The 27,310-nt window shown below is 41.3% G+C and overlaps 2 protein-coding genes across 2 annotated transcripts; both read left to right on the top strand.

Annotated features, from left to right (window-relative positions):
- The first annotated feature begins 15 nt into the window (after positions 1-15).
- On the top strand, positions 16-15,714 carry gxylt2 (glucoside xylosyltransferase 2). The gene is made up of 7 exons (XM_085353773.1): positions 16-405; positions 8,409-8,607; positions 9,592-9,723; positions 11,962-12,213; positions 12,542-12,665; positions 13,484-13,656; positions 15,322-15,714. Exons 1-7 carry the CDS (start codon positions 119-121, stop codon positions 15,496-15,498), a joined length of 1,344 nt encoding a protein of 447 aa, XP_085209899.1. The 5' UTR covers positions 16-118; the 3' UTR covers positions 15,499-15,714.
- Positions 15,715-19,441: 3,727 nt separating this feature from the next.
- Positions 19,442-27,047, top strand: ppp4r2b (protein phosphatase 4, regulatory subunit 2b). The gene is made up of 9 exons (XM_085353772.1): positions 19,442-19,557; positions 20,197-20,278; positions 22,080-22,250; positions 23,211-23,304; positions 23,386-23,423; positions 23,536-23,610; positions 23,700-23,840; positions 23,925-24,226; positions 25,814-27,047. The coding sequence occupies exons 1-9, from the start codon at positions 19,524-19,526 to the stop codon at positions 26,185-26,187; spliced, it is 1,311 nt and encodes a 436-aa protein (XP_085209898.1). The 5' UTR covers positions 19,442-19,523; the 3' UTR covers positions 26,188-27,047.
- The last annotated feature ends 263 nt before the right edge of the window (positions 27,048-27,310 follow it).

Genomic DNA, 27,310 nt, shown 5'->3' with positions numbered 1-27,310 from the left:
TGCGGAAAAATGCGAGCGGGGAGCGGTAAGAAAATGTCAGCTCGCGCTGCCCTCCCTCCGCCGCAGACATGAGCGCAGTCCCGACCGCCTCTTCCAACCGCAACAAGTTGCTCTCACCATGCGGATCCACTGCAAAGTAGTTGTGATCGCCGTGTGTTTTGGAGTTTTCTTACTTTTGTACTTTTTGGGGGGCAACGCCGCGGATGATCCGCTGTTGAAAGAAGTTGGAGAGGAGCCGGAGGAGGACAGCAGCTCTTCCCAGTCGCCCTCCCAGCTCGAGCACAACGTTGTTGCAAAGTTTCGGAGGAAATCGCCCGCAGGAGTCGGCGTGCGTCCGGAAGTGCCTCTTAAGGGACGAAAACAGGGGAGACCAATTAGTAGAGGGGCCAGCGTGAATGCAAAGAGGTGAGGAGTGAGGGGGGTGGGGGGTGTTTCCGTTTAAGAGCCGATTTCCTCAAGGCTCTCCCTAAATGAACGTCTCCGCTTTCTCATCCCCATCTTTCCTAGCCTCTGGGAAGTTTCAAAGTGAGGGTGTCGGGTTATAATCGTGCTTTGAGTGAGCCTTATCTTCATCTATCAAACTGCCTACGTTGTGCTCAAGGACGCAGGCTTCACAAAAGCCAGATCTTTTAAGGGACACCCCATCATGCATCTGCTGGGCTGCTTTTCGCTGTTGCAAACATGAGTTTCTCAAGTATGTGGCTGAAATATGGCCAGAGAGCTTGACTGATGTGGTTAGGTGGAAGTGTTGTCAGTATTTGCAAAGAGGAGATCAAACACAAAGCACAACAGGGTGATGAATTGTCACGTGAGCTCAACATCTCGATCATTTGTGCCTTATTATGTGTGAAAGCAGGGCATGGTCTCAGTCCTCTGTTGGTGTTAAAGGGGGTAAAAGGTCACCTTGAAAGACACAAAGTGCACTTCATAAAGGCTGCTACTGTGTACGGAGCAGCTCGGGCTCCCATTTGGTTTCACTTGAACATGAGTCAGACATTATGGGAAGTAGTCTGCTAGAACTATTTACAGAAAAGCTTATCGGGTGTGATTTTTATTTTTGTTCGTTACAAAGAAGCTGCCACAAAGACAGATGACCTGAATAAATCAGCACCGTGGCAGTATCTCAGATATCGGCAGCTGCTATTTGTGTTTAAGATTGAGGGCATTTTGTCTTCCAGCTTTCTAATTTCAGCCTTGCATTTCCTCCTGTCTTGCATGCCAGCTGTGCCATAATGGCCACTATGTGGCCGTGGAGATTACCCACGCTGGCAGGCTGCTGTAATATGTATTCCACTCCATAGCCGTACTCAAGGTTGGGGACACTGTTCGGCAGATAAACGCCATCAAGGCGTTACGCCGTGAAAGGACCTTTGCGTCTTTGCAGAAACCACGCTCCTCCATGTGTGCTGCACGCTGATAAGGAAGATGGGGTGGAAGGGGTCACCGGTGGCCATTAAACAAACACGAACAGGTTGGAAAATGCTCAAGACTGACTGCTGCGATTAGGGGAAGAGCACTGAGCATCTTTGCCAGAACCTCTAAAAAAACAACTTTGTTTTGTCTCATTGCTCAAGCTGAGAGTATCAGACCAGAGGACTGGGAACAATTGGGAGTCGTTTTCAGGTCTGCAGACACACTTTGCAGACTGTAAAGCTCTGATAGTGAATCATAACGACACAAACGGAGAGTTAAGTTAACACTCTCTTTTATTACAACTGTCTGTTCAATCCATGCTTCATAACTTGTATCTCTCCCTTTGTTTGCGAGTCTGAACCGCTGAACAGATTTCCTGTGCAGCTTTCTTATTAGACAAACATGCCTTTTTTTTTCCTAATCATATAATTTCCTCTTGACACATCACACCGTTTCCTGTGGCCAAAAATAGCGAAGAACGTCCTCTATGTCGCCCCAACCCACACGTACTGGAGGCTATAATGCGTTGTTGTCTTTATCACTTCAAACGCCCAACGCTTGCGAGGTCCACACACCCAAAATGTGAAGTGTTTTTCCTTTTTTTTTTTTACGATTTTTTAAACAGAGCGTGATTGGTTAATGTGCTCCCCACCCTCAGCTTAATTAAAAACAGAATTAGGGTTTAGGTCCAGGCTCTGTGACTTACGATCCTTACCTGTAACTTTCCCGTTCCGTCACTCTGACGTCTTCATTACCGTCAGCGTGTGTTCCAGATGCTTTGTTGCACTGCGTTAAAGCGTGAATCTGCAGGGTGAGACTGGTGTTGATACTCTGTGTCGAAACAAATCCCCTGCCCTGTCACTTCAGATATAGCTAAGCAGCATTCTTCCCAGTAAAGAAGTCACTGCCTCGCGGTGGCATTATGCATAGCTATAAAAATGTCATCTTGCATGACTGAGCACTCACTCAGCTCGGAGTGGTTTTTGAAATCTCCCTGCTTGCCTGTGCAGCCGACGTGGCTGGAGAGGGTGCTTGTGTGAGCCTCATCGGAGGGAGTTTTGCTTCTCTTTTAGTTTGGCTAACTCACTTTTAAATTGCCAGTAAATGAGTCATTCTGAGGCAGAAAGATAGCGTGGGGCTGGGTAAAATCCCTCATCTGTAAAGAGCTGGGTTTGAAAGTCATAGCTTTGAACTTGACAACAACAACAAAAATAAAGATAATAAATGATTAATAATAGAAGCATTTACTGAGCACTAAGCTGATTCATTGATCAGCCAAGCTGCAAAAACTTTGATCTACTGGGATGAGTAGGACTCTGATGCCAGATGTTTGCTTTGTATTCGTTTCTGGCAGCTTGACATTATAGGGAAAAAAATCTTTTATACCTTTACACAACTCAATAAAGCTATTTGAAGATGTCACTTTGGGCTCAGGGAGGTGGTGATTGGTGTATTCAACTCATTTTTGGAAGTTTTCGTGTGCACATTCCAGCTTTCACAGAAAGTCCTTTATCTTTTAACGTCAACCCCGCATTTGCATTTATTTTCATGACTGACTACGCTGTTAATCGCATTTACACATGCCAAAGTTAGAAAAATGGATTTTTGTGGTAGTTCCCACTTTCACTTCATTTCCAAAGTGTCTTTGAGCTGCAGGGGTGTATGATACACAGGCAGTCATGGCATAGGAACTTACCATGCTGGTGTTTGATGGTTGTTATCACTGTAAAAGAGGTGTTTGCGTGGTGCTTTTTTGGTTCTTATATACCACTGGTTTCTCTTACTGGTAAAAGTTAAATAAACATTTCATATATGCTTAAAGATCTGGGATGTTCTGATATGAGATGGAGATACCTGCTGTAAAGATCTCACCAAACACTCATTTGCTAAACTCTCCACTAACATCCATCAGCCGTATCACTCTGCTGAAGGAAGCAGCAGCATACCCATGACATATCTATCACTACCACCTCATCTCCTGAAGCTATAGGCCAGGGACAAGATGTGTATTTCCAACGTTTAGTGCAGTGTGGAAAATCTCACCATTAGACGTCCATAGATTACAGAGCGTAGTCGTAGCTACAGTAGGATCACCATTACTCTTTAGTGAGCCCTTTTAGTCTGGAGGAGGTAAAAGGAGTCGAGGAGTCAGCGAAGCTCGCTTCTGTGCACTGACAGATATACTGATGTTGAGGATATCCTCAACGTTTTCTGTCAGTAAGCGCTGGTGTTTTTGTCAGTGTTAGCTGCTGTTAGCTGGCGTTAGTGGGTCTAACATTGCTGGACTTGGAAACTTCAAGAACTCACACAGTATGAGAATGTAATCAAACAGTTGTAATCAAGCTGTTTTTGTTATTTAGCCGACTTAACGTCAGCTGCTCGGAGATGGAACGGTCACATGTCCAATCTGCTGACAATAACTGTCGTTTTCGTGTGTTAGAGCCCCGACTTCAGTTCAGGAGATGAGGCTTGAGGTGAGGAGGAAGAGCGTGACGTTTTATCCAGATGCCAGCCATGTTGTTTCTGTCCTTTGCATTTTGATTTTCAGATGATAAACCATTGGTATGATCCTTCGTATCTTGAGTCTGAAGGTGCAGGCTTGCATTAAAACTTGCCTCCATGCACACAAACGCCTACAAGTTCTGCTCTCTTCCGCCTTTGGTGTTCTACGCATTTGACCTGCATATAGGCGCGTATATAAAACATGATTAGGCAGAATGGCAGTGTACTTTTAGTACCAGTCCAAAGCAGAGATAAATGGAGAGGGTTGTGTCATGGAGTGCATTTGGCATAAAATCTTAGCTATATCAAACACGTGGTTCATAAAATATGAAGAAGAAGATTCAGTATGGCATGAAATAAGCAACTTACTGTTTACAGACATCAATCCGAGGACCCCAAGTCCTTTTTCAACCACCTTTTGCAACCATCTTGCCATTTTGGTTATTAGACATTTGTGAGGTGGCTTCAGTTTTCAGACCCAGAAGCCGTTTCCTTCTTTTTAACCGTCTATGTGTGGGAATCACATCACAGTCCCAATGTCCCCACTTTTTTTTTTAATCTATTAGAAATGTCCATATTTAGTACCAGTGCATCCTACTGCTGTATAATACTTTGATTTGCATTTGCAATTTAACTTTAGAGAACTTGGTCAAGGTTTGTGGTGGACACAGAAAAGAGGATATGATGATGGCAGCAGTGCGTGCGTGCCGCTCTCTGTTCGGGTTTCTTTGCATCTCTGATGAATCTCTTACTGGGTTTTAGAGTTTGTGAAAGTGAATATCTCCGGCCTGAGTCAGCGCGTTTTGGTCGTTTAAGAACTGCGCTGACACGTTGCATGTTTATTTTAGCACGTTCGGCTCAGCATGCTGATGAATGCAAATGTTCTGAGAGGGCAGCTGAAATGAACACATAAAACCAGATTCTTGTGGCAGCTGCGTCAGTGATTGTTCATGAGTGGTCACATGCGATCTGAGGTTTTCTTCTGTTTTCTCTTGTGCCCCAGCTGAATAACATTCAAGCAAAGAATCCAGCGGATCAGCCCCGAGAAGTAGCTCTGGCACTCTCTGTCGTATAGTCTCAACTTTAATCAGCTGAATTCTGTTTAACCACTTGAGACGGGCTTCTTCAAACCAATGCGAACACATCGGTCAGAAGTCCACCAAACAGAGTTACATTCGGATTAATTAAATGTCTTCAAGGTGTTCTCTGGGACATCGCTTGTACATTTTTCTTTTATCTCTAGAGGCGCTGCCTTTTTCCTCTCCTTGCGTGCTTTGAAAGGGTCGGTGGTGGTGCTTTTGTAGGCGAAGGGTTCCTCTTGTGCCTGCTATGCAGCCGATAAGGAATTCAAGTCCTTTTGTACCTCGTCTGTGCTTTTTGACTGCTTCCAGATGTGAGGAGCGGTGCCATGACACAAACCATTATGTGAGCAGCCCATGCTTAATGTGGCAAACACATTATTAACGTATTTTTTATGTGGGGTTTTTTTTGTCTTGTCATTCAGGTTTATGCAAAAAAGCCTTTATTTATTTTGCATGACTAAGTGCAACGCGATTGCATCCTTGCAGGGGATAGGGATTGCATTTTTCTGTGGGGAAATGGGTTGTGTGTTCAACAACCTTGACAGAACATCAGCCCCTGAAGCGTGGCGGACAGATTTCTCAGCACCTTCTCGTTCATCCTAATCTGCAGTTCATCATTGTCCCGCACCCATGCAGAAAACGAAGTGTCACGCTTGAGGACTGCCCCGCAACCCACCTGTCGAGTTTCACTCTTCTCCCTTCCTATCCATTTTATGCTAGGCTCCCGCTTGTTTCAGACGCAGAGGAAATGCATGTCTTCTACAACTGTCTTCTCCATTTTGCCTTCCCCAGCTCTCCTCCTCAAAGAAAAAAACAAGCAAAAAAAGCTATATGTTGAAACAAAAGGTTCTTTGTTCTTTTATTCGTGCCAGACTTTTTCCTCTTTGGCTAGGTCAACATTCATGTTGATGGTATTGTTATCACAAGCGGCCCCATGTAGTGCTTACACAAAAGAAAAATAGATGATGTTGACCTTAACTTTAGGCTGCCCCATTACATAAATGTTTCCCTATCATAGAGCAGGCTAGGCCGCGCTGCTCTGCAGAGAGAGCGCTTAAACCCGATAAAGAACCCCCTTCCCTTTGAACATGGAAGAGCAAAGTCCAGTCGCAGAGGTAGTCGTGTGTGAAGGTGTTTGTTAAATGATATACTGAGGCGCACATGTAACATGACTGAGAAAAATAGTTGACCTTTCATTTCGATAGGAGGATGGCTGCTTGTTATTTTTTTTAAATTCTTCACTTCCTCCTGTTGTCATCCATATAAATCCCAAATGATGTTTTTGTTGTTGAAGTAAGAAGCCGGTACTATTAATACTGACATCCATACAAGTGGCAAAAAGAGCTTAAGGCTGAATGCATTTGTTTTTTAACAGATATAATTATTCCCAGTATCACCCAGACGATTTGCACCGACTTTAAAAAGATAACAGCAGGAATAGAAACAAAACACGCTGTAATGAAGGGAAAGTGGAATCACAACCTTTTACTCAATACGCTTGCATCATTCACCTGAACCTAACCTTGCTTAAACGTTATATGGTGTGATGTTATTGCTTAGCTTCTTTTTTAAAGCTTTGATTATTGATTCAGTTCAGTTTGTGGGTATTAATTCATGCACAGCTCTCTTAAAGTCTAGGTCTGTCAGGTTGAGCTCTGGACTTTAACTGGGACATTGCAACACTTTGATTCTTTTCTTTTTCAGCCAGTTGTAGATTTGCTGCTGTGCTTGGGGTCACCGGCCTACTGCATGACCCAATTTCAGTCAAGCTTTAGCTGTCAGATAGTTGGCCTCACATTTGCCTTGATTTGTTCAGTCTTTTGATAAATGTGCTAACATGTTAACCAAGGCCTTTAGTGTCTGAATTTGGGTTTTTTTTGTTGGGGTTTTTTGTATTTTCTCTGAGCCTGGGATGAATTTGCTGAAGTGTGGACTCCTGGAAAGGTTGTGCCATTGTTTTAACACACATCTGAATGTTTGCTCCCAGCAAACTGTCAAAACTTGTGCTTTTATAGAGGCGCTCACCGCGCTATGTATTTGATTAGCAGCACCTGCTAATCAAATGTAAACAACTCCTATGTAAGCAGTGAGGGTATACTTAGTTTTCTTTATAACAGGACTACACAGTACATCTTTTGAAAACGCTGTTTTTCACTTGACTGTGGGTCTCTCAAGTTTTTTTTTTTTGGTGTGGTTTGTGTGCAGCTAGCTTGGTAGCCATTGAGTCTGGTAGAAAATAAACGGTAATATCTTTAGTAAAAACCTTTCGCTGACTAAATAAATGACAGAATGAATCTAAAAATCTCAAATTGGGTTGATATTTTACATATGCAGTGTTTTGTTGTTGTTGTTTTTTTTTAATTTGTTTTAAAGTCGGGTTTTGCAAATCTTCTTTGTGAAATATTAGAAAACCACTCTGTTGTTAACAGACCCTATTGTGCCCTGAATATTTAGACATTTTAAAAAATGCTTTTTTCTATAACATAAAGGACATTTTTAAATGCCCAGTGTGGCTAAATCAAACTGCTGAAGCAGCCTTCATGCTAAACACTGGAGCTAAGTGGAGGTGACGCTAAAGCTCGAGGTTAGCATTTTATTTCTGGCATTTGCATATTTCATTGAAAATTTAACATTTTTACTTTAATTTATACAGCACCAAATCACAACAACGTTTGCTTTAAGGCATAAATGTGAATATTATCTTGCTGAACAAAAACCTAGCATCAAATTGTCTTGTGATGAACTATGTTCTAGCAGTACAATTACGTAGGGTTTATAAGGTTAAAAAAACGTAGAATTATCTTAATAATTATTATCTGTTTATTCACTTATGGGCTTCCCCACCAAGTAAAAAGTAAAAAGTGTCATGCTTAAGTATAATATTATTTTGGGGTATTTTCATAAATGGTGTTCATGGGGATATATGTGTAGTTATAACCAAAAGCCATCAGTTTATGTTGGCTTACAAGAAATATAAATATAGGTGTCAGCTTTCCAAAGACCATATGGGTTGGAGCTCTTGTGGAAGTCTGAAATTATGGCGTCTGTTTCAGTAATTTCATTTTTCTGTGTATGTTTTGGTTCCACTGTGCTGTGGTCCATCTGTTGAGCACAAATTGCTCTTCACAGGCTCTGCAGCTTGCAGGCCAATTTGCTGGCGATGAGTGAGGGGAACAAGGTTTGTGATTGTCAGCACATACACCCCCACCCCGCCCAAACGTGTGGCCTTGGCCCATTGAAATCTAAAACGGACAGCTAGGTGGAGGAAAAACTCGACATCCGGCACATCTTTTGTTGCAATTACTGCCAGCTTTTGATCTCGATATAGTAATTTCATTATACTGAGGTGTTATTGTTTTTCTTTTATACAAGACTGCCAGTGCTTCATCTTCTACATTTACTCTTTTCTAGTAAACCACGGAGTAATGTAGCCCGACCTGTAACCAGGCGCACCAAGGCGGAGGACGTCATGCATTTGGCCGTGGTGGCTTGTGGGAACCGTCTGAACGAGACCCTCACCATGGTAAAGTCAGCCCTCCTGTTCAGCTTAAAGAAGATCAAGTTTCACATTTTTGCTGAGGACCCCTTGGCCCTGCAGTTTAAAGAAAGGGTAAGAACCCTGTAATGTGTTTTGAGCCAAAAACCTGTATTTTCAATGCACCTTGCTGTCTGCTTTGCTGTTCAGGATCTTACTCTGATTTTTGAGCTACCACAGCACATGTTAAACACTCCTCCTTTCTTTGTAATAGATGACACCGAGATCACAGCAGTTGTAACTCGGAGCCTCTCTTAGACTCACTCTTGTACCCTTTTATCTCAAGGCCGGGGCGTAATATATCACCGAGACACGCTGCGTTATTCCGCCTCCCCCCGCCTCAAAGTCACCTTTACGGAGGTGCGTTGGCGTGACTTTGATTAGTTCCACTGATACTGTAACTAACAGCCTTTTAACATTGCTTCAATTGATGGGCCACAAATATCAGCAGAAGTACCTTTAAACAGCTTTAAATCTTAATCCTAAAAGCCCCGTGAGCCAGCGTTCCTGTGTGCGGTGAATCACTGCCATGTGTTGAAAATTCCCATGAGGGGGGAGTCGTGGTAGCTGAGGCCTGTAATAATGTGACACATATGCCAGAAAGGAGCCACAGGAAAGGTTAGTCTCACCTCCCTTGATCTCTTATGCTCCTCCTGCTTGTGGCGCTCTCTCTGTCTCTCTCGCTCTTCCCAGGGCCAAACTGTTGAACTGGTGATTATGGAGAGATTTAACGCCTAACTGGTCAGATAACGCGAGCTTCAGCAAACCTCGCCATGCTTTAAGATGGTGCCTTCCCTTGTTTAGATTATTGCGTTTTAATAAAATAGCAGCTGGTTGCTGCACGCGTACCAAAAAGAGCCAATCAGCAGCCGGAGACGTGACTTCATTGTTTGAAATGGCCACCTGCACAAGCTGATAAGTCTGTGAAAAAAGCAAAAGGGAGATTAGCTTTCAGTCTAATTGTTGTTTATCCTGACTCTTTCTCACGCAGCCTGCCTTACTCAAAGTCAGTTAGACGCTTTTTTTGGCGTAACACACCGCATGTTGCTTTACTTTCAGCTGAACCAGTGGCCTCGCTCTGTCGCAGCCAAGTTCCAGTACAGAATCTACTCCATCTCCTTCTCGGTGGGAAACGCTGACGAGTGGAAGAAGCTCTTCAAGCCCTGCGCTGCTCAGAGACTCTTCCTCCCCGTAAGCCTGCCACACTTATCTCACCTAATATCCCCACCATGCTTAATGTCATTAGCCGGTGTTAAGAAAAAATGTTAATCCATCTCTTTTCTACTTAAACAATCTTATTACCCTCTTCACTGGATGATTACAGCTAGATACTGGCTTGTTTATTGATGATTTCATACCTTCTCAGCAGCAATTATGTAACAAATAAGAATTCCCCAGAGAACAAATCCAGTAATTCCATTAAGTGAGGCTCATGCCGCCTATTGATTTCCTTTTTCTGACACGGTTCATTGCAGTAACAGTCAGCGTTCTTACCATGTAATGAACATGTGGCAGATCAATAGGTGTTTTTTTTTTGTCTTGCTGCAAGGCAATCAATAGACATTTACTATTCACTTTATTAGGAACACCTACTGAGCACCTTTCTATTGCCTCGTCAATAATCTGAATTAAATAGAACATGCCTCTTGATTCAGTGTTATCACATATTTCCATATATGTTACAGTTAATGCTGTAGAACTCCCTCATTACTAGAGTCAGACTGTATGGACATAACCGCATCATGTCTCCTGTATTTTGGGAGGTTTGGGGGGGGTTAAGGCGTAACTTGCCATATCTGGACTTCACCCACCAACACTGTATAATCCTCTAGTAGAGTTTGCTGGAACACACAGCAAACTGTACTATTTGTCAATTAATTCTGCTCAAATGTACAGTGGCCCTGAGAGGTCAAATGCATTAAAACAAATAGAAAAGGCTGCAAAAAAGGACTCAAAAGCACAGTGGAAGTTCAATATAAAAACCTCACAATTGAAGCAATTTTGGCATACGAAGGATGGCACTGTGACATGCTTAGAATAAGCAGGGGACTCACTGATGTTGTTGGGGAGAAAAAGATGAAGTTTTTTAGCATCTTTCTCTTTATGGACATTTTCTTAAGTTGCAGTCCGTTTGACCGCTCAGGGTCGCCGTGCAAAAAGGTTCAAAAGGCAGCAACATAAAACACATTGTGGAGAGCTCTGGTTCAAGTCTAACCACAACTACAGCATCTTCTTTAAGCACATGTGTCAGTCAAAGCAGCTACATATCTTTACCAGTATCCAAATGGATGAGGTATTTAAAGGAAAAAAAATATTTACAGGTTCTGTGTTTTGTTTCATTTATCCTTCCATGTAAACTCTAGTTTGTACAGATTGGATTGGTGCTGGTTTAATTGTTTTTCCAAGTAACGTTGCTTGACTTCGCAACATTCCTGTAGCAGTGTAATGAAACCCAGATTTCCTCTTGAAGAACTAAAACTTGTGCACTGCATCCTCCACTTTGTTCTTTAGCGTTCTTCCTCTGCATCTTCCTGTCAGCTGAGCCAGGAAAAAATAAAGCAGTAGTCTGTTTTGCTGCTACAGAGCAGATACTACAGTATGTTTTGAAGGAAATAGCTATCTTCACGTGTTGGTTGGGATAGTTGGGGTTCATTAATACTGACATTCATTTATATGTGCTGTGCCGTCTGATGATACTGCCTAAGAGAAGCCTGTATAATGTAAACAGAAGTGGTCCTAGCACAGAACCCTGTGGTACTCCATAGTTAACTTCAGTGTTTGAAGAGGACTCTCCATTTACATAAACAAATTGGAGACTATTAGATATACATGATACAAACCACTGCACCGGAGTACCTGTAAGGACCCGAAGTCTTTTTGCAACCGCTCTAACAGTAATTTTCCTCCAGCCCAACTGGACAAACGAACAAACTGTATTATTGTAGGGTCTGTAACTTAAAATATAAAGTGCTTTGAGGCAACTGCTGTTAGCATTTGGTACTATATAAATAAAATTTAATTGAATTTGGGGGTTAATTTTCCCTGTATTCTTTTTTAGTACATATTGATAATGTGTGGCATAAACCAGCGGTCCTCAACCCCTGGGCCATGGACTGGTACTGGTCCATGAGTCGTTTGGTACTGGGCCGCGAGAGTTGAGGCTCAGGTGTGACATTTATGGTTTTCAGGGTTTTTATCAGTTTTTATTGTAATTTTCCGTCGTTTTTATCGTTAACTCGGTTTCCCTGGGTCTTTTCCCGTGTGTTATGAATAAATCTTTTTTTCGGTTTTATTTTGTTGTATTTATCCGCGACACCTTAAAGGCCGGTCCATGAAAATATTGTCGAACATAAACTGGTCCGTTGGTGCAAAAAAGGTTGGGGACCGCTGGCATAAATATTGTATTTACGTCTAAAATTGTACTTCCAGGTCATCTTGAAGGACGTGGACTCTTTACTCTATGTGGACACTGATGTGCTGTTTCTGCGCCCTATGGATGATATCTGGAATCTACTGAAGTCCTTCAACAGGACGCAGCTGGCAGCGATGGCCCCAGAGCACGAGGTACCCAAGATTGGCTGGTACAGCCGGTTTGCCCGCCACCCTTTCTACGGAGTCACGGGCGTCAACTCTGGTGTCATGCTGATGAATCTCACACGGATCCGCAGCACGCTGTTCAAAGTAAGGTCAAAACAGTACTATTTCCCCACACTCTGATCGGTAGAAAGCTAAAGTGGGCTGCAACTTCCTATTTGCATTCTGAAGGGCTGTTTCCTTGAGCTCAAGTGACAGGCAGAGTGCTATGAGTGGGCTGTGATTAAAGCTTTCCAGATTACCATGACAGCATCACAGACTTCTGCCCTCAGAACTCAATTTAACAGCTCTAATACTGGCAGCAGATTGCACATGGAAGCGGGAATGTAAATGTGCTCCGCCTTTGATGATTTTTTTATTTATTTTTTTTAATGCTCCTCTTAAGCTGTTCTTTTTATTAATCCTTGTATTTCAGAACAGTATGATCCCTACTGGCCTGTCTTGGGAGGATCTTCTTCATCCACTCTACCAGAAATACAAGAACCATATCACCTGGGGAGATCAGGACCTCCTCAATATCATCTTCCACTACAACCCAGGTACAAGCTCCTTTTTCAAGTGTGTGTGTGTGTTTGTCTGTATACATAAGAAATGCATTAATTGCACTATGTTACGTTATGTTTAAGGCCTAATCCAAACTGCTTATCCATGCATATGAGTGCACTTTGAAATACCAGTCTGCAGACAGCCCAAACAACAGCTTCTCACCATCAACATGTTTCCAAAAATTGCATCTTATTTTCACTTTTGCTAAAGTCTGCTTCATGAATCTGGCTGTGTAAACACCAAGGCTGTGGCTGCAGGCGAAAGCAGACTGAGATCCAGCTGCAGCCGCCAGATGTAGGCATCAAATGCTCAGAGCCGTCAGCAGAGCTGGCATCATTCGCATTTGCTCAGAGCCAAATGGAGTGTCTTGTTTTTGTATATTAAGCGCTTTGTGTTCTCTGCTGTCTGAGTATATTCATATATTCATGTTGGTCCATCAGCGTTTTTCTGATCTGTGTTTTTCTTGGTGAGGAAACTTTTTCTCCTGGTAGTAGCGTACATACCAATCAAGGACCTCATGTTCTTTAAGCTAATGCACCACTATTGAGGGTTCAGAACAAATAAGTCAATCAATATTTGTGTTTCTTTTTCTATTGATTTTTATCATGCAATTCAATGATCAGCTCCTCTATTACAGCAGAAGCAGGTTTTTTGTTCTTTGTGCTGACATTAAAACGATCTATTTTCCCAACTCTGTTTATTCTATAATCTTCTGGTATGTCTGGATGCATATTTAGTTTTCCCTTCAAGAAACACATTGATGCAATTACCTGATTAAGAAATAAACCATTTCATCGTTTCCCCCCTCCAGAGCGTCTATTCATCTTTCCATGCCAGTGGAACTACAGACCTGACCACTGTATGTACGGTAGTAACTGCAAAGGGGCTGAAGAGGAAGGCGTGTCCATCCTCCATGGCAACCGTGGCGTATATCATGATGACAAGCAGCCAGCGTTTAAAGTAGTCTATGATGCAATCCATGATGTGAGTATCCCAGGAGGATCTGAAAGTTATGTGTGACTTATGCTTCTGAGGGAAATCTTAAATTACATTTATCCCTACGCCACAACCTCTTACGTAACGTTATCAGTTCAGTTTTATTTACATAGTGCCAAATCGCAACAGCAGTTGCCTCAAGGTGCTTTATATTATACAGTAAACACCCTACAATAATACAAAGAAAACCAGAAAAATAAAAAACAACAATCAACAACAACAACAATGACCCCCTGTGAGCAAGAGCTTTAGCAACAGTGGGAAGAAAAAACTCCCTTTTAACAGGAAGACACCTCCAGCAGAATTTGGCTAAGGAAGGAGCGGCCATCTGCCGCGCCCGGTTGGGGTGAGGGGAGGAATGGAATAAAGACACACTGTGGAAGAGAGCCAGAGATGATTAATAACTAATAAATAACTGATAACTAATAAAAAAAATTTTTAGCAGTCTTGTAGGACTGGGACATGTTGGTGTTTTGAAGGAACCTGACGTGCACCTCCTGAGAAATGTAGCTACACATCAGGTTGCAGCATACCACAATGGTTTGAATAGCATGGAAGGTTGTGGTGTGGGGATTAAAAGGAGTTTCCAGTTCCTACATTAGTTAGGATGTTGATTTCACACATATAAATCAAGCTTTACTGACTCAGTATGGCAGTGATGCACAGTGCCCTCTGTTGGAACACTATGTCCAGTAGTAACTGGACATAGTGAATCGCAGGGCTAACACATAGACACAGACAACCATTCGCACTCACATTTACACCTTTGGGCAATTTACACTTTCCAATTAACCTATCCCCACTAACTACATGTCTTTGGACTGTGAGAGGAAGCCAGAGTACCAGGAAAGAACCCATGCAAACTCCACCCCGGCCTGATGGTGGAATTGAACTCAGGACCTTCTTGCTGTGAGGCAACGGTGCTAACCACATGATCCGTCAATATGTGCAGGCAATCAGCTGACCTCATTTTTGGGGCACATAATGTTGCTGAATCTGATCTGAAGCAATGACAGGTCATAGCACTTCCACCACAGGCTCATGTGGGTAGTTGTTGGAAAATACCTCAAATTCATTGGAGCAAAACACACATTCAGGTAGATGCACTTGCTCAGTACAAATTTCCATTGTGCTGCAATAAGGCCTGAAAGCTGTAGCATAGCTTGGCGTCATGATCGGAGGAATACTTGCTTAGCTCTGATAAAGCTGCTAAAATACAGAATGGAAGTCATGCAAATGAAAATGTGTCCCAACAAGCTGCTAAAGGAGCAATTCTACATATAAGTGTGTGTAGACCTGTTTCTGTAGCAGCATTGTTTAGCTCAGAAAAAAAGAACAGCTATGACTATTTATTTTGTGATTTCAAATTCTCTCCCCTTGCACTCATGAAACAATCTGGGTCAGTTTAAAATTAGAATTTGTTTTCTCCGGCAGCAGAGTCGGTTCCCCCCCCTGCTCTGCTGAGATAAGCCTCTTAAAGACGAGCAGGGTCGTAATTTATGATTAATACCGAGGCCCGCCCCACCCCTGCCAACCGAATGTGTAAATATCATTTAGCCTATGATATGTTCTAGATCAAACAAAAAAAACCTGCGCAAACGCACAAAACTTTGGGTTTGGAACTGACATGGGCCGATGTCTCCGTCTCTGCAGTTTCCCTTTGAGGACAACATGTTCCAGTCGCTCTTCTACCCCATCCAGACCAAGTTCCTGGAGACGGTCAACACGCTCTGTGGTCGGATTCCCCAAGTCTTCCTCAAGCAGATCGAAAAGACAATGAGGAAGGTGTTTGAGGACAAAGTGGTCCGCCACGTCAGGCCACATAAATAACTGATGGAGAAAGTGGGTGTCCCTGTGGATTCTCAGATGAAACTGGTGGCTCTGCATTTGCAGTGTTCAGCGCATGACACTTTCTGGAATAAGGGTCTCATGAACATTATGAGCCTCTGGTAATTAGTAATCACCCTATGCATACAGTGCTGGTCAGTGACGTCGCCGAATAAGTTTGCCTTATAACCGTCTTTATTTTGACATCACAAGTGATGTAACGTATAAGAATGTTGGAAAACTAGAAAGTATCAGCTCATCTCAAGTGTGTAAGACAAATTTAAGCCGTGTTTTTGTCAAGATTTGTACAAAGGTGTCTTGTCTTTTTTTACTTTTCTTCTCAAGCATTTGAAGTTCTCCTCCTAACCATTAGGGAGATGTGTATGTGCTACACAGAGTCAACTTTGGACAGCGTTACTACCTTGAAGTAGTAGATTTATAAACCACTCCTCTAAAATTGTGAATGTTTTATCAGCAAATAACTTGAAGTGTGAATCTGTGTAAATGAGTTTGTGGTCTGTTTTGCAGTTGCCAAATGCCGCTGACAGTATTACACACAGCACAGCAGAAGAAATGTAGACTTTTGTGTTGAATACTGAATGTCACAATGCACTTTGACATTAGGACTGGAAGGTTGTTGTTGTTGCACATATGTCTCCATTAGATACAACACGACTCGACTGAAATCAAAACCAAAAGTGCTAGATTTTGGAAAAAAAGGAAGAAAAAAAAAAAAGGTGTCAAACCACAGCAGATCATGTACCGTATGAATATTCATGTCTGACGTTTTCTTTCCTGGCAGAAGAAAATAAGTGCTGTAGATTTGTGTGTTTGAGAGTCTCCGAGCCTGTAATCTGATGTGTGGTGTACGTACCATGTGATCAATGATGAACGCATGGGCTGTATATTTTAAAGTTGCTTTTAAAGGGGTATAAAGCGCCAAATGTATCAAATCATTCAACCTGGAAACTGAATAGCTGTACACTCAGCGTGTGTTTCTTAATAAAACAATGCAATGTCCTGAGTTTACCTTAGCCTCATTTATGCTCATATAGACTTGGTGAAAAGAACGTACCGCATCTGTCAGTTCTGAGGTTTTTACACATCACAACATCATAAAAGGAAAAAAAAGTATCTAATTCTGAGCAGGTCTTAAAGTAAGGACAGGAACATGTGACATATCACTCTGTGTTGTTTATTTAACAAAAATGAAGCCAAAAGGCAGAAGCCGTGTGTGGAAAAAATTGAGTAGCAGTAATAACTTCCGACATCGTTGTGGAGGACTTATGGCCCAGTTTTCATTACAGTGTTGCTTCAGTTCAGAGGTTTGCACACTTCTGTTAATTTCAGTACGTTTCAGGTCTGAACTTTGACTTGGCATTTAAAACACCTTGATTATTTTCTCTTTCAGCCATTCTCTGATCCTGTTCCAGGATCCAGTTTAGGCTAAGCTTCAGTTGTTGGAGATGGTCTTGACTCTGTAATACTTTGGTATGCAGAGGAGTTAACAGTCTGCTCAATGACTGGGACTTCAAAACAACCCCAAATCATCACCCCTCCAACACCATGCTTGAGAGCTGGTATTAGGTGCTTTGTTTGGTGTTTGCTGTACCTTGTGGTCAAAAACCTCCACTTTGGTCTCATCTGTCTAAGAGACAGTGTTCCAGAAGTCTTATAGTTTGTTCAGATACAATCTTCCAAACATCAGCTGTGCTGCCTTGTTTTTCTTTGGGGTTTTTATTATGGAGAGGAGACTTTCTCCTGCCAATCATTCCAAACAAACTCATTGCAGAAAAATTAGAAAAAAAAACTAAACAAGTGTTTTTTTCTAATTGTACTGCAATGAGCTTTAGTATTTAACATGCTAACTGAGGCCTGTAGAGATACAGCTTGGGTTTTTTTAACTTTCTCCAAGCATTGCACATTCTGTTTTGGGGTGAATTTGGGATGTGCACTCAGTGGAAGACTGGTATTTGTAATGAATGTTTTCCACTGGTAAATAATCTTTCTTACAATTATTTGTAAATGGCCCCTTCCAAGACTGATGGAGAGCACCAATTGCTACTATAAGAACATTGCTGATCTCAGACCAGCAAACTGCCAAAACTTATATATAGGTTGCTGATGATCAATGATCAAATGCATTTCATTAGCAGCACCTGGCCACTAGAAAGCAGTAAGGGTGTCCTTAGTTTTTATACAGTGCGTCTACATTTTGGCCTTATTTTTGTTAATAACACGGTATAATAATATGTCATGTGTTGTTGTTCATCTCATTTTAAGACCTATTAAAGACCAGATAGTTTTAATTATGTCCTAATACAAATGTTTGTTGTTGCTTTTTTGTGTGTGTTTGTTTGTTTTCACCATGACTGCATAATAATCAATTGTGTTTTAATATGTTTGAAACAATAAACGGGGATGAATTATATTCTTTAAATGGTGACAGAGAGAGTACAGACGATGGTTACTGAAGATTTGTTTCAACAAGATCAGTAAGTATCTGATGTCAGTATATTTTGATCCAAATATGATAATACAGCCCAATCTTAGCGATTTGAAAGTGAAGCTAACACTCACCTAACTCTCTATCGTGTCTGTCAAACTCAAGGCCCGGAGACCTTTTAACCCACTTATCAGGGCTCCAGAAACCTGAAAAAAGTAGATTGTGATTTGTTGCTTATCATGTGCCTTTTTTCACACTTGAAGGCTATATTGAATATGTAAACAAGCGTCTACACGATGAAATATCTTTTTTCTTTTCTTTTTTAAAAGGCAGTTTCTCTTAAGAGTTGAGATGCCATGTCTGGGCCCTTAACAAATATGTAAAGAAATAAAGATTATTTTGTTTTTACATGAGGATATATTTCTTTACCTCCCATACTTTGTAAATGGTAACTGGTATTCTTGAATAAATCATATAATGGTAAGCAATATGTTGAAAATTATTTACAGAGGCCATTGTGTGCATAGACCAATTGGATGTAGGAAGAATATATGAGACAATAAACAATATTATCAAGGATTTCTTAAATTATGGACTTTTTCTCAGTCAGAGTATTGTTTCAAACCTTCCAGTGACTTATGAATCAGTAATCATCCAAGACCTCCCAGAATATGCAAAACATATTGCTGGAATATATTGTCATTGGCAGGGATGGTGTTAATTAAAGAATGTCAGCTGTCAAACTCACATATACACATCTGGTCCATGTGTTCACAGCTTCACAGTGGGTAAACCTAAATTTGACACCCCTCCTAAATTTAGTCTAAATTTAACTTAAGATACAAAATCTATATTTAGAATCGACATTTTAAATTGTCAGGTATCATAACTAATGATTCAGAAAAATATCTTTGTAAATATTCTCTGTATGCAAATGGTGATGAGTGCCTCTCAGTCCCAGATTGTATCTGTGCATAGCATCTTAATGTATCGATATTTCACATGCAGCATCTTTTTATGTTCAGTGTACTTTTATAGAAATCATTCTGATTCACTTGTTATTAAAAAATTATACAGCTGAGCTTGAATTTCCCACGTCTAAATGTGTATATCATAATGTTACATAACGCAAATAGATTGGCATTCAGCCAACCATGCCTTTTTTCACGAATAAAAAGAAATGCACATGCATTGTATTGGATAGCATAAATCCAAAACTTGTGCTGATAAAGACATTTAAATTACAAGTTTGGTTCACATTTTTCTGATATACTTTTTTATGTTTAAGATGAATTTGTTTTGGTATAAATTCTGTTTTAAGTCGATATTGTGTTAAAAGAATATCGCCCCTTAAAACATTGTCTCATTTTCTCCGTCTGTTTGTGTAAATCCACCTCCATTCATAAGTGGAGCGCTTGTCTCCCCCCGTGTGTTTCAGCGAACAGGCAGTGACCTCACGGCGCCATATTAAAATGCTTCCTCCTCTTTGCCTGTCTGTGAGGTTGTAGCTTAGCAGCCGCAGCTAGCCGCCAGTCTGCTTTTTTTTTTTACATCTACAAGACTGACAGAGGGCAACGACGTGATGGAAATTGATTCGCTTCAAGAAGCTCTCAGAGGTTATACTCAGTTTATTCCTCTTGTTCTTTCATCGGCCGAGACCACACGATATTTGTGTCCGGCCCAGATTACTCTTTTGTAACAAATGATCGGATTGTATCTCTCACGCTAATGGCGCTAGCTAGCTGATACTCGAGGCTAGCGTTAGCTAAGGCTAGCATTATAAGCGGTTTCACGGAAATGGTTTAGTCATGAAAGAACGACGAGAAAATACAACTTATTCCTTTGGATTTACTGTAAAGTTCTTATGTATTTGCCCTCAGTAACTGATAATATTCTCACAGATATGTATTAAGTATATGACGACTGTCACCGGCTTTTTGTACAGTTATTTGCCGGCTATGGTCTTCTGGCTAACTTAACATGCTAAACTTAGGCTAGCCAGCGAATTAGCAACACTGGTTATGTAAATAGATAACTTTAACGAGATAGGGTGACTCCTCGGGGATCTGGTACCAGCTTTTTACGTGTCGGCTAGAGTAGATTATAACTGAAAGTAAACAAAATATCCAGGTTTATTGGCAGAGTTATCAAAACCGTTGGGAAAGCTGAGGTAAATCAAAGCCTGTGCACCTCCACTAGTTAAATGGTCATGTTAAGCCACTCAGGGTTTTTTATTTTATTTTTCATCTTAACAGATTTCGACAAGAAAGGAAAGAAGGAGCCATCTCCTCTACTGGAACAGTTTCTATGCCATATCGCCAAAACTGGCGATGCCATGTAGGTGAAAACTACAGACCTATTTATTGTATCCCTTTGCTCTCTCTCTTACTCTCTCTCTCTCTCTCTCTCTCTCTCTCTCTCTCTCTCTCTCTCACACACACACACACACGCACACACACACAAATACACAAGTGTTATCATTTTAAATAGGCCCTGTATGATGACATTTTATAGACTTTTTGGACTTGAGATAACAGCCTAAAGTATGTGTGGCTCAAAGCTTTCATGACTATAAGTAATTTCAATTTGCTGTTATATTAGTTAACATGTGTTTTTATAATTGGATCATTTAAAATCATAAGGGTTTCTTACTGCAGTATCCTGTAGTAAGTACTGTTGAAATCTAAGTGAGTTATTCTTACATAAGGCATAAGATTAAAGAAAATGGGCCAAATAAACACGTGGGGTTGGGTGATTAAAAAGGAAATGGTAAACAGAACAATTATTAAAATATTGTAATGAGAAAAGTTTAAGGTACTAACAAAGACCTATGATGGGAATTCACCTGTATTTTGGGGATAGGAAGTGAGTTTGTTTGTGGTGGGTCAGCATTGACCTGCTACCAGAAATTCCACATGCTGGTGCAGACAGCAGCCCCTCAAGCCAGCAGGAGGAAACGGTGGCAAATGACAAGAGGTGTACACAAAATGACCACTAGCTTTCTTTTTGTAAGTGTTGTAAGAGCTTTTTCAAACGGAGGTGTCAGATGTCCAGGGCCCTCTGCAGGGATTTGAAGCAGCTAGTCAGTGTGTGTGGTTGTAGTTTTGGTGTCAAGCTAAAGATGTTTTGGAGTATCTAACTTTCATACATTTATAGTTAGTACAAACTGATTTGACACAACAGATAAACATCAACCACAGTGTTTGCCTAATGCCTTTTTTTTTTTTTTTTTTTTTTTTTTTTGCAGCTAGACCTAACCTTGGAAAAATTGTACTACACACATAAACACATATTCAGTCTAGGGGTGACATGTTTTTAAGGCCATGTTAAAATTACTCTTTTCACAGAGTAATCAATAAAGTTTTTTTTTTTTTTTTAACATTTTTAAAAATTGTTTATTTGACCCTTTTTTTTTTTTTTTTGGACCTTTTTTTGCCTTTTTTGGGCAGCACGGTGGCACGGTGGTTAGCACTGTTGCCTCACAGCAAGAAGGTCCTGAGTTCAATTCCACCATCAGGCCGGGGTCTTTCTGTGTGGAGTTTGCATGTTCTCCCCGTGTTTGCGTGGGTTCTCTCCGGGTACTCCGGCTTCCTCCCACTGTCCAAAGACATGCAGCTTGTGGGGATAGGTTAATTGGATAATCCAAATTGCCACTAGGTGTGAATGTGAGTGTGAATGGTTGTCTGTCCCTATGTGTTAGCCCTGCGACAGACTGGCGACCTGTCCAGGGTGTACCCCGCCTTTCGCCCTATGACAGCTGGGATAGGCTCCAGCACCCCCTGCGACCCTGAAAAAGGATAAGCGGAAGCGAATGGATGGATGGATGGATGGATGACCCTTTTTTTAATATTGCATTTGATTTCCAAAATGATTTGTGGTATCTGACATTACCTGGTCTTATTAGATAATCGCAAAAATACAAAAGTGTGGGGTAGATTTCAGACTGTAAAAATACAGTGGAAGGGTCCATTTCTTTCATATAGCATAGGTCTGTTAACTTTAACAACATTGCAGTTTCTAATTTATCTGCCATTTGTCACAGTGGTGGAAATGTTGAACTTTGACTTGTTTTAAGCTTCTAACATGTCTTCTGCCAGTGTGTTGACCTGTTTCTAATTATTCACTGTATTTCCTTTAGGGTTCAATGGTCTCAATTTAAGAACTACTTCCTGTTTAAATTGGAGAAAGTGATGGATGACTTCAGAGCCTCAGCACCTGAGCAAAGAGGTCCTGCAAATCCCAATGTGGAGTCAGTTCCATTTGAAGATATGAAAGAGAGAATTCTAAAGATTGTGAAGGGATACAATGGGTGGGTACTGAGCTGAAGTGGAACACGTGAGGCAGAAGTGGTATCAATAGAGAAGCCAAGCAAGGTTACCCTGTGTGTTATATGTGCACATATACACTTTTTCTTTCTTTCGTGTTTTTTTGCTTGTTGTGAAAGCATTTCCTATTGCCCAAGTCTTTTCAGGCCAGTCAGTTTGCACTTTCTTTCAGAATTTTGCATAATGTGTGTCAACAGTACTTTTATTCATCAATTTTGGATACATTTCAAGTTAATTTGTGGTTGGCAGCTTTAAATAAATGAGTGTACTGAGCAACTAGTTCAGTTATTTGCACAATTTTGCTGTTAAACCTATAGTTAAAGGAACCATGCTACTACTTATAACCTACTTTCAGAGTTGGGATTTAGCCCACCTCCAACCCTTCAGCACCATCTAGACCACATAAGACCAGTTCTAGATGAAAAACCATGCTGTAAAACTAGATTAAATTAGCAGAGTACAAAGATTGTTCAAAACCTGATTCAACTAGAGTTGTACCCAACTAAGTTTGTTTCTCTTCATCTCCTCTTCAACTGGTTGCCCAACTGGACCCTCTCTTAGCCTGGTTCTGCCACAGGTTTCTTCCTGTTTAAAGGGAGCTTTTCCTTCCCGCTGTTGCCATAAAACTTGCTCGTAAGGGGTTGCCTGATTGCTGGGGTTTTCTCTGTATTAGTGTAGGGTCTTTACTCTACAGTATGAAGCACCTTGAGGTGACTGTTGTGATTTGGGGGTATATCAATCAACACCGAGTTGAATCTCATTTCTTAAAGGGAGACTATTAGAGCTCAGAACAGTGTTTCTCAATATTATCTGTCCTTCCCTGTTGATTTTTATAACTGGTGACTTCCCACTTACGAACCACATAAAATAGATTCATGGACCTTCTGAAGGACACTTGTCCTGGTCACTGTATGGTGAATCTGTTGCTCTGCTTCCATTTGTAGAATCCCGTTCACGATCCAGCGCCTGTGTGAGCTACTTACAGAACCTAAGAGGAACTATACAGGAACAGATAAGTTTCTTCGGGGGGTGGAGAAGGTAAGACGTGAACAGAAAAGTTAGGTATTTTTCAACTAATAATGTCTGTGATTAACTTTAGAAATTTTTATTTCCCTCTAGAACGTAATGGTGGTAAGCTGTGTCCATCCAATCTCAGAGTAAGTGATGTGTTCAAGTTTAGAGTTTAATAGAATATTTATCTGCATTCAGTGTCCATGCAGAGGGTTTTAATAATGCATTAATATTTTTTTCTCTTTCATGCTTTTGCAGAAAAAATGGATGCAGTGCTGTGAATAGAATGAATGGAGTAATGCCTCCTGGAAGCACATCTGCGTTTACAGAGAGGTTGTGTTGAGGACAGATTATTGACCTGATTTAAAAAAATAAATATGTATTTTCATTTATTTATTTGTTTTGGTTTGCTTTTGTGATAGGAAAGTGAATGGTCCAGGAACTCCACGACCACTGAACAGACCGAAAGTTTCTCTGGCCAGCTCACTAACAGCTAATGGTCTGCCAGACAGCACAGACAACAAAGACACTGACACGGACCCAGATGGCGACAAAGATTCCAGGTATGTCCGAATTCTTAACACACCAGGAGCGCAATCAAAGCTGCTGGTCTCACGTGTATCTCTGGTTTCTTATTTCATTTTTAGTGAGGTTTCGGCATCAGGCGGATCCCCGGGAAGCTCGGTAAAGAACAAACACGATGAAACAGAAGAGGACATGGAAGCTGAACAGCAAGAGGTGAAGAGACTTAAGTTCAGCAAGGATGAAGAGGAAGAAGATGAGGAGGAGGATGAAGAGGAGGAGCATGGGGTGGATGCATTGAGGCCTTCAGATGCCACCTGCCACTCAAAAGAAGCAGAAGCCATGGTCCAAGAAGAGGAAGAAGAAGAAAAGGTTGCATATAAGGAGGATGAAGCCTCTAGCAGTGCTGCTGCCACTGAAGACCAAGGTAGGTGTTCTTCAGTGCTGTTTGTTCATTGGTTGTGGACGTTAAGGCAATAAATTTAGTACTGAGCAGTTTGAGGCTACAAAGTCGAGCTGACTCTACAAACGTAGATAATGAAAAATACAAGCGATTGTGCAAATGTGCTGGCTTCATTGGCTGTTCAGGTTTCTAGCGTACTTAACCAACCCCAGTTAACAATCAGATTGCAGAGTTTAAAAACAGAAACAGCTCAGATGCTTTGTGATAGTTTACCTTGTTCAAAAACATGCTTCAGAACTTTACCATAGGGAACCTGGAGAACAAGTCGTGGTACGGCAAAACAGCTTGTCACTATTTTGGTTAAAAAGTAATTGTTTTTATGTTTTAAGAAAAGAAAAGCGAGACTACTCACTTTCTTACAAATGACATGCTTGCTCTGACTTTACACTGCAACATGAAGCATCAAAGTCAGAGTTGGCTTAAACTCTGACATATATAACTATAACACGTAAGGTGTGAACATCTGGTACTTTTTCTTTGATCTCAATAAAGGGACAACTTGTGGCTTTTAGATTTTCAAGGGTACTTTTCACAAACACATGTTTTGGTGTCTCTTGTTGGTTGTTGAACAATTCAAGCAGTACTTTCTGTGTAAAGTGTGACTTTACTGCCCAATATTCAACATCATGACTGAGGAATTGATATAGATTGTAACCAGTTTCCAGTCCAGTTTCACAAATTGTCGCTACATTGATGTAAGCTGTAGTTTAACTAGTTAACTAAGGAATAGCGTTGAAAATAAAACTGACCCCATGTCCTATTAATACCATATAATTTGATGCACAGTGTGTGTAATTTGGGCAGCTGGCAGAAGAGAGGGACAGCCGAGCTGAGGGCCGAGTGGTGCTGGATTTGTTAACGATGAAGCAGGGATTACTCTGCACCCGCAAGTCTGCGAGTTCCACTGGTGTAAATGTCGTCATTACGCAGTTAGCAAAAGGATTCATGCAGACGTCTCTGTGCCTGTTGTTGTTGTTGTTGTTTTTTTTTGTGGTGAACTTGCATTACAATCCAGGCATCGGACTTCAAGCAGATATCAAACGAGTATAATACGAATGACCACTTGGCCGTTGGGTCTCCAGCTGTATTCTCAGCACAATATAATCCAGGTTTAAGAGGCCAGGTCTGCTGATACCTGAAGATGCTGTCAGTACCTTTTACTGCAATGACAATGTGGTGGCTGTGGTTCTTGCATTACGTAGTTTAGACCAGAGTGGCCTACAAATACCTCTGCATGTGTACTCGTAGAGCAAGACCTGAACAGATGGTTAAGTAAAGTAAAAAGGAATTATTTGTAGGCACGAAAGGATAGTTTTAAATGATGTAAACCACATAAAGAGTTCATTTACTGATACAAAAGGTAACATTTCATTTATTATAATGCAGAAGCATTATTGGAGGTGAGAGTGAATTCTCAAGAATATATAATTTTCTTTCTGTAAATATCTTCATACTGTACTCGCCAGTGTAATGTTGGGATCGCGTGAATCCCTCCCCCTCTGGAGCTACTTTTGATTTAGTTTTTCCTCTGCTCTTTTTCACTTTTTACAGAACCAACTAGCAGCACGGCGGCCGATGCATGTGCAGACTCGGGCCAGGAGGCCGAGCAGGCCGAGAGGGAAGTGCCGTGTGGCTCAGAGGACGAGGGCAGTGACATGGATCAGACAGAGCAGCAGGCACCCACAGGCGACCTGGAAAGCCCCGAGACCAGCAGAGACAGTGAGGAGAGCAACAGTGACCCAGTCATCAGCAGCAGCAGTAGCAGCAGCGATAGCAGCTGTAGCATAGAGGAGAGAGCAGAAGCGGCCAGTGAAGATGTAGCTCTCACTCCCTCCAGCAGTACAAGTGAACCTCCTACAGAGGGCGATATGGGAAGTGCCATCTTAAACACTGGGAACACCGAGGAGCCTATGGAGCAGGACTAGACTGAGAGCCTCCCCCTCCCTTTGCAGCCATGTGTGACCATAAACCAGCTTGTCCTTGACTCCAGCTTGACTGTCACTGGGAACGAGGACAGCACCTCAAACACAAGAAGAACGCCTCGTTACGCTTTGGACACTCCTCCAAAATGGCTACCTGGCACTGATGTGGGCATCCCAAAATTTTTTTTTTCTTTTCCTTCTTTTTAACTGGAATATTTTATTGATCTTCCTCTCTTCTGTTTTTAAGTTTGCTTTTAAGTTTCCCCTAAAAGGGGTTGGTTTCTGCAGCTGTGTTTTGGTTTTTGTCTCTTTCACTGGGGTTGTTTGAGTTCTGTGGTGGTCTGGTTGTTTAATGCCACTCACTCCAGCCATTTTGACATTATTACAGGATTGGTAGTCTTTAACCGTAGTGTAGCACACTGCCAGGGTCAGAACAGAGCTGCATCAGATCTTCATTATTTAAGAATTTCACATGTAAGCTAAACAAACCAGCAAATCTGTTCCTGACCTAAACTATGGCAACCAACTAACCAACGTGTGTTCCACCAGAGATGTGAGATCCCCCCCCCCCCCCCCCCCGTGTCCTGTTTAACCCACCCCACATTGATACACTACCAATCCTACTGAACAGTACTATGACGGTCTACCTTGTAGAGGCGTCCTTTGTAAAATGATATTTCGGATGCATAAAACCAACATAATTTATGATCATTTCAATGAGTTATTTTGACGTATATTTGTTTTTTGTTTAGTTTCGTCTGCCAGTTGTAGTTTCCAAATACCAGCTGTAAGTACAAAGATCAGATGCTTTCTTTGTATTGTGATGTCACCATGTTGTTTCACCAACCGATATCCAGAGCAGTTTTCTGGTTCCAGTTCTACACTTGTTTCTGCAGCTGTACTTTTTGATATTTAGAATTTTAAATTTCTGTAAAGTAGATTTTTTTGTAGATTGTAATACAGTATGTGTTCACTGCCTTTGTGAAACCATATCTAATTGTACAATTTCTGTGTATACTCTGAATGCTTTTGCTTTCAATGGGGTATTCAGAAACAGCAATAAATGTTAACATTTTTATGGTTGGTGGTCTTGCTCACTTAACCATTCATGTTGTGCATTAATTAT

Source organism: Diplotaxodon limnothrissa, linkage group LG5, assembly GCF_057381915.1.
Source record: "Diplotaxodon limnothrissa isolate DT_005_m linkage group LG5, D_limnothrissa_male_GT1.1, whole genome shotgun sequence".
Taxonomy (NCBI): Eukaryota; Metazoa; Chordata; class Actinopteri; order Cichliformes; family Cichlidae; genus Diplotaxodon; species Diplotaxodon limnothrissa.
Note: the sequence above shows the minus strand (reverse complement) of the source record. Positions and strands in the feature narration are given on the sequence as shown.

What these genes read in the sequence shown, in the direction of transcription:
- gxylt2 (XM_085353773.1), top strand. Translation starts at nt 119, where the DNA reads ATGCGGATCCACTGCAAAGTAGTTGTGATCGCCGTGTGTTTTGGAGTT. An exon ending in CCCTGCAGTTTAAAGAAAGG is followed by an intron (nt 8,608 to 9,591) that starts GTAAGAACCCTG and finishes CTTTACTTTCAG; the next exon opens with CTGAACCAGTGGCCTCGCTC. An exon ending in CTCAGAGACTCTTCCTCCCC is followed by an intron (nt 9,724 to 11,961) that starts GTAAGCCTGCCA and finishes TTGTACTTCCAG; the next exon opens with GTCATCTTGAAGGACGTGGA.
- ppp4r2b (XM_085353772.1), top strand. Translation starts at nt 19,524, where the DNA reads ATGGAAATTGATTCGCTTCAAGAAGCTCTCAGAG. An exon ending in TTCTTCGGGGGGTGGAGAAG is followed by an intron (nt 23,305 to 23,385) that starts GTAAGACGTGAA and finishes ATTTCCCTCTAG; the next exon opens with AACGTAATGGTGGTAAGCTG. An exon ending in TGCTGCCACTGAAGACCAAG is followed by an intron (nt 24,227 to 25,813) that starts GTAGGTGTTCTT and finishes CACTTTTTACAG; the next exon opens with AACCAACTAGCAGCACGGCG.